The following is a 13,924-nucleotide window of genomic DNA, read 5'->3' on the forward strand; positions in this document are numbered from 1 at the left end:
AAATTTTACGATCAGATTTGATGTAACTTGCATCTCTTGATAACAAAATCATTAATTCACTCTTCAAAAAATACTCATAATTTATTCCGCAAATTACAGGAGTCACTAGTTTAAGATAAAAAAAAAAACTGGTAAACATAATTACTCACTCGGTCACTCCAAATTTTTCTCTCCATCCCTTTTCTTGAGAAAATATTTGAGTATTACTCATCTACTTGCCACCCAAAAAAAAAAAAAAAACCAAGCAATCAATTAAGTTTAATTTGGTTCCATACCTCTCTGCATTTCCTCAATTTGGTCATCACCTTTGTATTTCATTCAATTTGGACCTTATTTTTTAGTAGATCAATTTGGACCTTATTTGTTTCTATTACAGACCGATTTTTCAACCCAAACACCCATTAGGCTTGTGTGTGACGTGGCTCAAATGGCCCGAGTGGTAGCCCCGGATTGCTTCGGGTCTAAGTATATGAAAGATATACTTCCCTAATTAATCGAATGAGGTATTATACGGAAGATATCTTGGGATCTCTTGAATAAGCAATCAATATATCTCCAACTCTTTATAAGTCAACTTATAGATTATGCACTATTTGCTATTGTGTAAGGCTCTTGATGACTTCCGCGTCAAAGAGGAAAATCGGGACACCATCCCTGATCTCTCCTGTTATTCCCTGCAATTAATTTGCTTCGAGTTTCCCTTGACTTCGGGAGGGATTTGCGAGGGAAGATTCCCTAGCAAAATTCCTTCTCAAAATCATGTTTTTCTTGTAGCGACTTTAGAATAGACTTGTTACAAAGGTACGTACGACTAATGGGCTGGGGCGTATCGGTATCAGTACCTGAGTGAGAGTTCTATGAATAGGAAGCTGAATCGAAGGATCACTTGCTCTTTACTTGCCGTGCAACTCAGCAACTTTGGAAGAGTACTCTTGACAGATTTGCAGTTCATCGAGAAGTGAAGGATTGGAATTCGGAGATGACGTGGGCTTGCTTGTTTAAAGGCAGGGGACTTGATTCTATCATTCTTCGTCTTGCGTGGACATGTTATATCTATCAAGTTTGGCAGGAACGGAACCTCCTAACTTTTCAAAAGAGGACAAATTTGATATCCGTTCTTTTGCTGCAAGTGTTTGGCCTCGTAAAGCTAAGAGTGAGATTTATTCCTTATTTTGAGGGCAAGCTTAAGAATTCTTGTATAAATAGAGTTAGGGAATGGGAGCTTATACGGTCTAGGGCCTAGACGGGTCCCGGGAAGAGAAAGAATGAGTGGAGCCGGTTTTGCCGATTTTAACTGAGAAAATCCCTAGTCACTCTTTTTTTATTGTCTTTCTTCTTTTATTGATAATAAGTTGAAAAATGTAAAATAAATTTATGAAATATTTTATAAAAAATTATTAATATATTTAATGATAAAAAATACAAAAAAATAGTAAAAGGTATTAATTATTAAATAAGTAAATACTATAATAATATTGTCAAGTCATCACAAGAAATTCATTTTATACCGGTAACAACTATGTAAAATCTTACCCAAAAAAAAAACTATGTAAAATCCATATCTAATATGAGCTTATCGGTGCCTAACCCTATAAGCTTAAGCCGTAGTTAATATATAGATCTCTCATCATCTTATTATTATTATAAGGATAATCCTCTATTCTTAATTATCGACTGTAAGTTTCTATTATGTTATAATCCATATACATCTTGCTCATCTTCTTCTTCTCCTCCTTCTCCTCGTCCTTCTCCTTCTTCTCCTTCTTCTTCTTCTTATTCTACACATTTGGTCCTTTAAGTTTGGCTTGATATTCAATTTCTTTTTGGTAACAACTGATGCAAATATATTAAAACAAAACTATATGTTCCTTACAACCATACAAGGAAAACAAACACCCCTAGCATCATTCGATAACAGGTCAAAAAGAAATTTAGGAGGGGTCTCTAGAACAGTAGAGTTCATAGGTTGCTCGCCGCCATACGAGCTTGATATTCAATTTCGTTGTTTTCTTTTTCTTTTAGTCGTAACTTTAACATTCGATAAACGTCTCACTTGGTCTCATCAACTGAGTTTATAAATAACAGTAACATGGCTACTAAGTTGGTGTACATGTACAACTTGTACATATGTGGCATTTTTAAATTTCTTCATTTTTAAATTCCAAAAATAACGAAAAGGAAGAAAGAATCGGTAAGGGTAAGCCAACGAGAGGAGAGTGGTTTCTTGAGGCGATGGTGGCCCACATTGAGCCACAACCTCTCTCGTCTCTGCCACTCAGTTGTTTCATCACTTTTCTTTTAAAAAGAAAAAAGAAAGAGTTAAATAATTACTTTTTTATTATTTTCTTTGTTTTTTTTGTAAATGTCACATATGCATAAGAACTAGAAAAATGCATGCGCATTGCTGTGGATTATTTTATTGATGAAAGTATATCACAAATCCATTCAAATTATATTAAACTTGAAACTATTTTAATTTTCTTTAAACTGACAAATCTGATAATTTCTAACATGATCTCCACCAATATTCCATCCGATAATTCAAATCATAGAATATGTAAAATAAATAATGGTATATGAGGATTAAATGAAGTCAAGTGAATTAAAAATATTTGAAAAGAATATACATAAAGTTTAGAAAAATATGCAAATATAGAACATCTAAGTTAATATAGATCGCGTCCATAAACGATAAAACTATAATAATTAGTTGAGTAACATATTATGTAGGTTCTTTTTGCCATGTTGATAGAGTTACTTTTGAAAAAATAAATATTTTTAGCAAATTTCGAAGGATTTATATGAAAATAAAAAGAACAGTAAAGTGGGGAAGCTTTTGAAAAGATAAAGAATTTGAACCAACCAATAAAATTTTGTCACAGGTCAAACAAAAGGAGAGTTTCCCCTTGAAAGTTGAAACTCTACGAAATCTATATATATATATATATATATATAAACAAAGTACGAGCTCAATGTTTATATAGCCACATTATTAAAAATAAGAAATGGAATTCTCTCATTTTGCCACATCATCATTTATGTATTAAGAAAATTTTTTATCATTAACTCTTCAATAGAATATATATTATTTGCATGTAACCCAAAAAAATATATATAAGAGAATAAAATATGCAGTAGACCATTATATTAGATGCTATTGAAGAAATTTTTTATATTCTTTTATGATTAATTATGCAAGTGTATACATGATAAAGTCTAATTAGCTATTTTCATAAAATTATTATTAATTAGCTATTATTTAGGAAGTTCTTAATATTCTTTTGTGATGACTTTGTGGAGGAGCCTTATATATGGTCAAGAATTTCAAGATATAATTTAATATTGTCCAACATATAAATTATATAAAACGAAATATAGTCCAAGTTATATGCATATATTGTATATATACCGTTTGCTTATATATGTGCATATATTTGCCGTTTGCAAGATTATATATATAATCTATATATATGGTTTGGATATATCTATATATACATATGTGTGTAGTTTATAGATTATATATGTTGTTTGCATATATAGATTATATGTTTGCCGCTTGCATATATATTCATACATAGATGGCAATTAAAATATATACAAAAATACATATAGATTATATATATGGATTTGACTCTTCTAATCTTTATCTATATATATATATATCCCATGAAAAATTGGAAATTGAATATAGAGCTTGGATCTTTTAAAGAACAATAACATTCTGGTGTGCAACGTGCATAAAGGTAACTATGACCTCTCTCTCACATCAAACCTGAGCAAATGTGTTCTAGGCAAGACTAAATTCATGCTCACGTGTGACTATAACTGATTTTTTTTTATTAATTTATCTTTTCTATATGTAGTTTTGCAGATTTTGAGAATCTACAAAGATGTATTGTATGATGAAAGAATTGACACCTGTAAAATATGCATGAAAACTAGAGTGATATTCATAAGATTGTGAGACGCCCTGACCACAAGGAGTAACAAAATTATTAATTTTAACTTGATTTTCCTTGATGAAGAGTTATGCTTGCACTTTTTTACTAAATATATATATTCTTTTAATACAATATTTGTTTATTTATTAAATTATTACTTCTAAAGGAATTAGGGTTCATTAATGCATGCAAGTATAAGAAAGTCTCAATCAATTTGTTCCAACCCTTAATTCGTGAAGGAGGCTTATACACTATCAAGAATTTCAATATATAACTACAGCTTCATTGAAATACTGCCCAACAAATGTTAATGTAAATAGCTATATGTTAGTGGATAAGCTTTGTCCAATCGGCATGAGTAGCAGTATTGTACTTTTCTTTCTTGGATAGCCATTCTTATACCCTTTTAATTATTATATTTGAAAAATTCAAAAATATTGCTCTACCATATAAATTTAAATAAAAATAACTATGATTTTTTAAAATGTTTAAAATTATACTACAATAATTCCTTGAAAAAAATAAAATATTTGTCAGATGTAAGTTTTAAGATACTATAGAGATCATAGAATTATGTTTTATTATTTATGTAGCAACCAAAAAAATTATAATCACATATTACAATATAATTAATTCAATATTCATGTAAAGAAAATTAAAAAATTAGTATATTTAATAATCATAACATTTAATCTATAAAGGCGCCCGCGTAACGCGCGGAAATTCACCTAGTAACTTATGATTGTGAGAAGACGATTCAGAGAAATGACATGCTTTCTATTCAGAGGCAATCGCATCCCTTCATATCTCTTTTCTGTATGTCTAATAAGTCCATTGACCTTTAAAATAATGGAAAAAATAAATTAGATCGTTGTTATGCTGAAGTCTAATATCATAAATTACTAATTCCTTTAGATTTGCATTAATGTGATTGGACTATATAGTAATTACACTTATTTCTATTGTCGACTTTAATATTTTTTTCTTCGACTAATCCTTCCTCCTTTTCTTTTCTTTTTCCTTTTCCTTTCCGGTTAATAAAGACTAACAAATTAATCTAATTTATCAAATGGGACATCTTTTAATTTATCGACTGCAAGGAAATTCTATGAGGGATTGAAGAACAGGAGGGAAAAAAAAAGTCCTATTAAGGAGAATTGAATTCAAAATCTTTTAATTCTAAGTAAGAGTAGATGTCAACGAACCCCTTTCTCTTGAATGAGACCCACGTGAAAAATTAACTTGATTCTCAGTTAATATAGCACAAAATCAAATTGCTATTATTAAATTCTCACTAGACTTATACTGAAATGTTTTCTCCCACTAATACTTGAGCTAATAAGTAACCAAGTAAGGATATTCATTCTGTTATCCTCTGTGAGATTCTTTTTCATTTGGATAAATATACTGCGCAAAAAATTCCAATTTTTTAGATCAATTACAAATTTATCACAATATTAGGATGGTGCTGAATTTAGATGTATTGCTTCAAATGTTCACAGAAGCGAGAGTATTGACTTTTTTTTTTCCCCCAATCTGCCTTTCAGGACCCCTATCTTTCAAATTCGAGTGTTTGAAGGGTTTCATTGATTCACAACTAGCACCACCATACCACTGGAAATCAGTGAATCCTACCTTCACGATGTGTGCAAATGTAAAATCATAAATTCAATGAATTACAAGCTTGCTCCCCTCTTCTTTTTTTTTTGGTTAAATTCTTTTTCATGGAAACTGGACCTAGGGGGTGTAAAACAGTCGGTCGGGCCAGGTTTCTTCCTTTCGGATCACATCTCGATTTTTTTCTATTCAGGTTTCTTAGTATGAAATCCACCCAAGAACCAAATGCAATAGGTTAAAAAGGCCCATTATAATCTCGTATTTCGGGTTAAGGCGACCTTTTAATGTTTCATTCAAAAGCGGCGGGACACAGTAATGCCTACAAGCATCGTTAAATAATAACATATTCTAATGTTTGCTGCAAAATCCAGGTGAACGTGTTGATTTTCTTTTCGTTGCTCTGCTTTTCCTCCTGAGTGCTTGACGAATGATCGACGGATTTACTGCAGCGCAAGTTCAATGTCAGCCCGGGCCCCTATGGAATGGAGGCAATCTTAGTTGCGCTCACTGAGATAGGGCTGCAGGGCATGTTCGGCTTCCTTGAGGAAAAACCGCGCCAGTTGCTTTTGCCCGCGCCTATATGCAATGGCGGACCATCGGTTCCTGCTAATTGCAGTTTGGCTGCCGCTTTATCTCCCTTAACCCTTTCTCAAGCTTCGTGTGATATTCAGGGCTTTCTGAGATTTGGACTTCTTCGAGCAGTTCGGCATTGGACACATTGGCTCCAGTACCCTCTTCCAAATTCATTATCCTTGTCTAAAGATACTTCTCAATTGAATTGTTTCATGGCCCGGTGGATCAACTACTTTGAATTATCACCATACCTACCATCCATTAAGTGGTTCGGTATGGGACTGAAGTTTATGTGTGTCGCATCATCGCCAGGGGTACTGTCATTATTTCCTATTGGGAGCTCATTTCTATCATTGATTATATATATGGGAGCTTATCTGGTCCTGGGTGGGACCTGTTCGGGGCTCCATTGTAAACTACAAAGAGTAATATAATCGACTGCACTTTACCTTCAATCGACTACATTCATTTTGCAGTCGACTATGTTCATATTGATCATCCCCGAACCGTCCCGCCCAGGACTGAATTATATTCCTTAATTCTACGACTGGACTAAGAGCCCTACTTAGTGGAAACTGTATATATGTTACCTTGTTCTTCTTTCCTTCAATTTAATTATTATTATTGTTATTATTATAAACTTAAACACTGATCCTTTGCCCTTCAACTGTTGGAGAGTAACCACAGTTCATATGCATCTACTATATTTTGTTCCCATATCGACCCCGATTAATTATAATATTTTAATATGATTTTATGTCACCATGACGCGAAATCTCCCCACATTATTGGATGTGTGATGGGTTGCAGGATCCATGCGCATCCAAAACGATAAAAATCATTTTAGCATGAAATGGAGTCATGTTAAAGGGTCCCCGTTATTAATAATGACAACGAAGCAAGAACTCGATCGGGTAGGTTCCCGCCTCATCAGAAAAATGGATTGATTCTTTATATGGGAATTTATAAAAGTATGAGCCATTACATTCGTATCTTTGCATCCTAGTTGTCCAGGACGGTTAGTTATAGTATCTCAAAGTTTCACTTGCATATTTTCACTTTTTATTTTCAACTTTTGACCCCCATATTATTATGACAAAAATTTTAAATTGATCATTACACACTTCACTTATGTGCCACTCTTTAAATTTTTCTTTATTTTTTGAAAACATAGATTAATTTTATGAAATAAAATATATCCATGTAGAGACGAGGGAGGTTGGTCGGTGCAGGCACACTTGCAACTACCACCACCATAATCACGTTGAGAGTAGCGGCAGGAGATGGGCCACCAATGCCCAAATCCGCCCCTCTCAATGCATAAAGAAAAATTAGAGTCGTCTTATCTGCACATATTCAAAAGAATTAAAAGATTATAAATTATTCGTATTATTTGCAAAAAAATCGAAAAATTAGAAATTCTATTCTATCACCCGAAAATACAATTGAAACCATTTTAAAGTTTAAACTATACTAACCCGTGGAGATAGTCATTTCTGCTTCAGATAGTACAAACGCTACCTTCAGAGAGTTACAAAGGGAAATTGAATGCTAGGATAACAGTTTAAAAAATGAATGAACCTAAAAGCAATTGAAAACCTTATGTGCTCTTATCCATAAAAATATATATCTAATTACTAATATATAATTTCAAAACCTTAGTCTTTCCATCTCACTGTGGTTTTCTAAATTGTCTATTACCGCTAATTCAATAAATTATGGCCATTAGATTTTGGACAAATCAAGAGATCTCCTCTGACCTCACTTTTTCTTTAAAAAAAAAGAAAACTCATAATTTATTTCCTAAATTATAGGAGTCACAAATTTAAAGTTAAAATGGTAAATTTACATAATTATTCATTCAGTCATTCCACATTTTTCTATCTACCCCTTTTTTTGAGAAAATACTTGAGTATTACTCATCTATTTGGCCAAATAACATTCAAGCAAATGTTTGTAACTTTAAAAAATTGACCCCACAGTGATTAACATATTTTAACTTATAGACATTTTGATTGGTTATTACTCAGTTGCACTGAATGAGTGAGACTCACCCCCTCTCTCTCTCTCTCTCACATACACGCACAATCAATTAAGTTTAATTTGGTTCAATATACCTTTCTCCATTTCCTCAATTTAATCAATAGCTTTTTATTTTCATTCAATTTGGACCTTATTTTTTATTATTCTCAAATTCCTGCATATAATATATCCACATTAAAAGTAAATAATTTTGAGCAAAATTGCAACCAAGTACATTTAATACATCCGCGTGTAATGTTGGTGGATCTCTAGCCAAAAAAAAAATGGAATATATAACCATTAATACCGAGTATACATATCTTTAACAAAATATAATAGAAAGGGGAAATTAAAACGCGCAACCGTTCCAATTCAATGTACTGCATGTGCTTCGATCCCATCTCTCCTGGTACCACCAAGCTATATGCTTCGTTCTTGTCATCTCTATTCAATTATTTCCAGTAGAGCCGATTTTTGCCTAATATTTTAATCGGCCAATAAACTGTAGAGATCTCACAATCTCCCTGAAATATATATATATATATATATATATATATAACGTCCAGATCCAGAATAATGGTGTTCAGTGGCACTGGCCCCGGTCGAATTAGAGCACACGTAGACTTCTAATTGGGGGAGCAGCTATTATATAGGACACAAGATTCAGCAGCAAAGCCATAGTGTATATCATGGCAAGCTCAAATATCCCTTACTGTGTTCAGTTTATATTTCTAGCCATCCTCGTATCAACAACATGCTGCTTCGGGGGATACCAACGAACAAATAACGAGCTTAGGCCACGATACGATTCTGTGGATTCAGCGTCCAATGAACTTGCACTGCATCTGCATCAGATTTTAAGTGATTCTGGGAGTCAACATGCACTTCCGGTGAGATTGACACCTTCCTTTCCTCTCTCTATTTTCACTTAGAGGGAATTCAATCTTTCAATTACATACATATATGCTGCACATGTATGATATGTACAGTACAATAGAAAGAGTTCTTGCGAAACAATGTTCTTACATGCTCAGAAAAGTCTTCTACCCTAAACTAACTGTTGCTGTAATTTGCTCTCATATTGAACATACGCATTAAGGATGAATGGAAAATCGTTTTCCAAATCAAAGTCAAACAATTAATCCTAGCTTGTACGAATTTCGCATTTGGCCAGGGTGATTACTCGTGTGGAGGGAGGAGATGTGCATCTAAGGATGATGGTGCCGGTCGCAGTGCCATGGGCTGGGGAGAACTGATGCTTGGGTTTAAGCACTCTGTTTTCGACCATTACAGTTCTCTCCTTAATATGATCAGAAACCTCCCTAACAAGAAGCAAGGTACAATTCCATAAAGACCACCAAATCATCATATTAAAAAAAATTAATATTAAAAAAGAACAAAGATACCCAAAAATAACATTTCGTTTGTTCCGCGGATAGATAGAATTAAGCTGCAATTACTGCTTAATAAATATTACTCGGTTTTAGATTTATTATTAATTAGGAAGCATGTTCTGAAGTTAACTGTCAGCTACAATTTCACGTTGTTTTATGCATATGCATATTCTCCCTTGAAACAGTGGAAAGGTATAGGCCAAGCAAGGGGGAGCATCATCCGAAGATGTTGTTTGTCTTCGGCGATTCCCTGTTTGATGCGGGCAACAACAAATACATCAATACAGATTATGCTCCAACCAAGTACCCATATGGGTTCACCTACTTCACCAATTCCACAGGAAGAATATGTGATGGACGCATCCTCCCAGACCTTATTGGTAAGTTGACGCAGCGTACACGCAAATAACCTATCACAAACCCGTTGATTCGCGCACGAATACCGGAACTGCGACCTTCTACTACCTGTTGATTCTACGAATACTAGGAGATAGGCATCAAACTTGAATCGACTCCGAGATTGGACAAAGAGCACAAAAGCTCTAAACTTTATTGATAAATCCGAATTAACTGTTTCAGCCCTAGGGCTTACAAAGCTTAAATAGGGATTAAGAAAACTTAAATTGCATAAAAAGAAATAAACTTTCTTAAAATTATAAAAACACCCAAATAACTATAAAATGCCCGTTTGAGGACCTAAACGATGAAATTTGCCTTAAATAACGAAAAATCACAGCAAAGCGGTGAATTTTGCTCCGGAGGCCATTTTCTTTGAGATAGAGTCATTAGAACCTACTTTTCTCTAGGTACTGATTTACCGCTATCTCTGCCGCATCATAAGTTCACCATTTTTCGTGGCTTATTATCTTTTTCTCACATCCCCCCCCCCCCCCCCCCCCCCCCCCCCCCCCCCCCCCCCCCCCCCCCCCCGCCTAAGATGAAGCTCAGCTGATTATAACTTTTGAAAACTCTTCAAGTAATGAAAATCTCATACAATCACATTACACACACACACACAGACAAATGAGAAGTTTGAACTCATAAATATGTCAAAACACATTTAATTCGCAGCGGAATACGCAAATCTGCCTTTGATTCCACCGTCACTGCAACCAGAGGCAGACTTCTCTTATGGAGCCAACTTCGCCTCAGGAGGAGCAGGCGTTCTCAACTGGACTAATAGTAACTTAAATATGGTAAGCATCTCAATCCTTCTTGTTATTCGGGAAAATCTATAAATGGGAGTTTCTTTCCCGTATAATTATTGGTTCCTAGCTTACCGAAAAAAAAAAAAAAGGCTTCCTAACACTCCTAACATTCTCAAATTAATCAGGCCGCATATATATATAAATATATATAGAGCTCCTTGATTTCTTGCATTTTCAGAGATTTGATTTTTACTCTCTGTTATTTTCTTGTTCGCTATGCCAGATCAATTTTATGGAGCAAGTTGGCCAATTTAAAGATATGGCAAGGAGACTGAACGCAACATTAGGTCCCGATAGAGCAAGGGAGATTTTGGGCCAAGCTGTCTACTTATTCAGCATTGGTGGCAATGACTACATCTACTATTTCACTGAGTTTTACTCGGAGGGCCAAATCGCATTCCAAAACGTGGGGCCAATGGGATGCCTTCCCTCTCTCGAAATGGACTATCCTGAATATAACGGGAGTTGCATCCCGGTGCTACTCTCAATGCCCATTTTACATAACAAGGAGCTCTATGAAGCACTCACGGATTTGGCTGAACGTTTAGAGGGATTCAAGTTCTCGGTTATGGATTACTTGCCTTCCCTTTATGATAGAATGATGGATCCTTCTAAGTACGGTAAGCAAATCAACAAACCGTCTGTTTATATATAAGTTCTTTGAATCAATCACGTCATCAACATCTAATATAATTAAGGATGTCTTAAGTAATGAATGCAATTGAATTCTAGCTTTTAATGTGGAGACATCAACTTGTACACAGCAACCATGGTATTTCTTTATCAAGTAGGCTGTATATATGTTCTTCATATTTTGTGACAGTTTTCCAATTCTTCAAAATTATGATAGGTTTCGAGATCGGGAGAGCCCCATGCTACGGCAAAGATGGCAGAGATTACCGGGGACCTCGGGGATATGGCTCAGGAAATTATACCCTTTGTGAGTATCCGAGTGCGTATGTTTTCTTCAATGCCGCTCACACGACTCAAAGAGCCAATGAACAGTTGGCCAAGCTCTTATGGGATGGGGATCCTTCAGTGACAAGACCTTATACTGTGAAGCAACTTTTCGAGGAAGACTAAGGCTTTACTTATTCCAATGCAATGATAGGCTATTAGCGTTAAGGAACGAGGGAAAGAAAAAGGGGGATGAGGAAGTGGTTGATGTGAATCATACCCTACATTGTCATCGAATTCCCCAATAAATTGATTTTTTGAACAACCAATCGATCTTATTAATGACCAACTAACTCTTTGATTTTCTAATTAGAAAGTGGTAGGACCCATGAACTGAAAATTAATCAATATGATTATTATTAGAGAGGAAATGACAAAGGCAGCTAATCTACTACAATAAATACTTTGGATTCTTTAGTCTGAAGCTTAAACACCGCTCCCACATGTTGTTTTCAGTCCTCTCATGATTGCAGGAGCGGTTAAATCCCGGTGGCGACTTTCCATATTTTGAAGGGTTCTCAATCTTTCTCAAGGAGAACATCGAATAAGTAAAAAATCCGTGTACTCGAACCCCTCTAACTCAGTCTCTAACCATGGGGCTTCCAGATGAGCCCCATTGGCGAGCCTTACTGGGTTGCCTGCACACTTGACGAAGAACCTGCGCTTTCGCTAGGTTTCTGTAAGGGGAAGGTATATATCTTATGTGATTAAAACCTGGGTTATGGCTTCTGGTGTCAACTCCAGTGACTGATGGGAAGCTCTTGTGATTGAATTGGGTTTCGTTCATAATAATATAGATAGGTTGGAATCCCGAGCTAATAATACCTATCGTTGAAAACCAATTTAATTATTAGGGAACACTAGAGCTTAAAGCATTTTTCGTTGGTAAGGAAGGTCTGTTCGTTATGGTGGAATGGGATGGGCTTAATTGATCAATGAAATGTAACTAGTTGAATACCCTTGTATTGCACGGGAATCATACAAACAATCTCTTAATTATTTTGGTAGAGAAAAATATTATAAATAAATGCACGAATTAGAAACTCATGAAAGAAAACAATAGAATTGAATTAAAATATGTGAGCAAATATATCAATCAAAAGAAAATAAAAAATTGTCATACAAATGTGTGAAAAGATGAATTAAATGAAAATATGCAAGCAAATATATCACCATAGAAAGTAATAATTTCTCCAAATAACATCTAATAAAAAAGTATGTGAAGAAAAAGCTAGATGAATCCTTTTTGAAACGATCAAATTGACATAGATCGATCGGTATTGGTAGTAGATGAACATGCAACACCATCTATATTTATATATTATGTAATTTAATGTACTCTCATGAGAGTCTCTCAGAACTTTCCTTTGAATCGGCAGAGTCTTCCATTTGAATCGATGATGACATGCCACATCAACATCCTCAACTCCTTATGAAAGGTCTCTTCATGTTCCTACATTAAATATGCACATAAATTTAACTAATGCAATATACGAAAAATTTGAAAAACCGTATTTCGTGATCTCCATCATCCTCTTTTTTTTTTTGGGTAAAACATGATCTCCATCATCAATAGTACTTTAAATCGTCATTGTAGTGAAATTCTAAAATATATCTCACAAAAAGAAATGTATAAATGAAATTGCTCCAGCAATGTGCACGGGTGCAGGAAGACTAGTATATATGAAAACGGAGCGTGAGCCGAATTCTCTCTCCGTCACATTATTAAAAGTAAGATATGAAGCTCTCAGCCAAATTCTTACGCCGCCACATCATCAAAAATAAGAAACAGAGCTCTCTCATTTTCATGTCATCACTTATGTATTGAGAATATTTTTTATCATTAATTATAGAATATTTCTTTTTGATATTCAATGGAATATACAATCTTACATTATAGGAATATGTAATTTTAATACAATGAAATATATAATGTAATTTTATATTCACAACTACATATATAGTTGAAAAATGCACAAATCCGGCTGCTCATATATGTGGCAAGTAAATTAAAAAACGATGAAAGTGTTTCATATGTGCTACTCATACCATTTTTATACTGACAAATGCATATATGTGTAGCCATATATATATATATATACTACAAGAATTATATCCATATTCATTAAGAATATATGTATATATAATAATCTGCGGCAAAAAGTGATCTTATAAAAGAGGCGATAAGAATAAATTATTTGATTCACGATAT

At 34.2% G+C, this 13,924-nt stretch overlaps 1 protein-coding gene across 1 annotated transcript; it reads left to right on the forward strand.

Annotated features, from left to right (window-relative positions):
* The first annotated feature begins 8,674 nt into the window (after positions 1–8,674).
* Positions 8,675–12,003, forward strand: LOC116210351 (GDSL esterase/lipase 1-like). Its single transcript, XM_031544218.1, has 6 exons — positions 8,675–9,043; positions 9,328–9,490; positions 9,733–9,927; positions 10,619–10,743; positions 10,979–11,375; positions 11,606–12,003. Exons 1-6 carry the CDS (start codon positions 8,843–8,845, stop codon positions 11,836–11,838), a joined length of 1,314 nt encoding a protein of 437 aa, XP_031400078.1. The 5' UTR covers positions 8,675–8,842; the 3' UTR covers positions 11,839–12,003.
* The last annotated feature ends 1,921 nt before the right edge of the window (positions 12,004–13,924 follow it).

The sequence above is a fragment of the Punica granatum genome, chromosome 6 (assembly GCF_007655135.1).
Source record: "Punica granatum isolate Tunisia-2019 chromosome 6, ASM765513v2, whole genome shotgun sequence".
NCBI lineage: Eukaryota > Viridiplantae > Streptophyta > Magnoliopsida > Myrtales > Lythraceae > Punica > Punica granatum.

Excerpts from the sequence above, each read along its gene's own strand:
- LOC116210351 (XM_031544218.1), top strand. The coding sequence starts at position 8,843 with ATGGCAAGCTCAAATATCCCTTACTGTGTTCAGTTTATATTTCTAGCC. Across the intron at positions 9,044-9,327 it reads GGAGTCAACATGCACTTCCG|GGTGATTACTCGTGTGGAGG; the intron begins GTGAGATTGACA and ends GCATTTGGCCAG. Across the intron at positions 9,491-9,732 it reads CCTCCCTAACAAGAAGCAAG|TGGAAAGGTATAGGCCAAGC; the intron begins GTACAATTCCAT and ends CCCTTGAAACAG.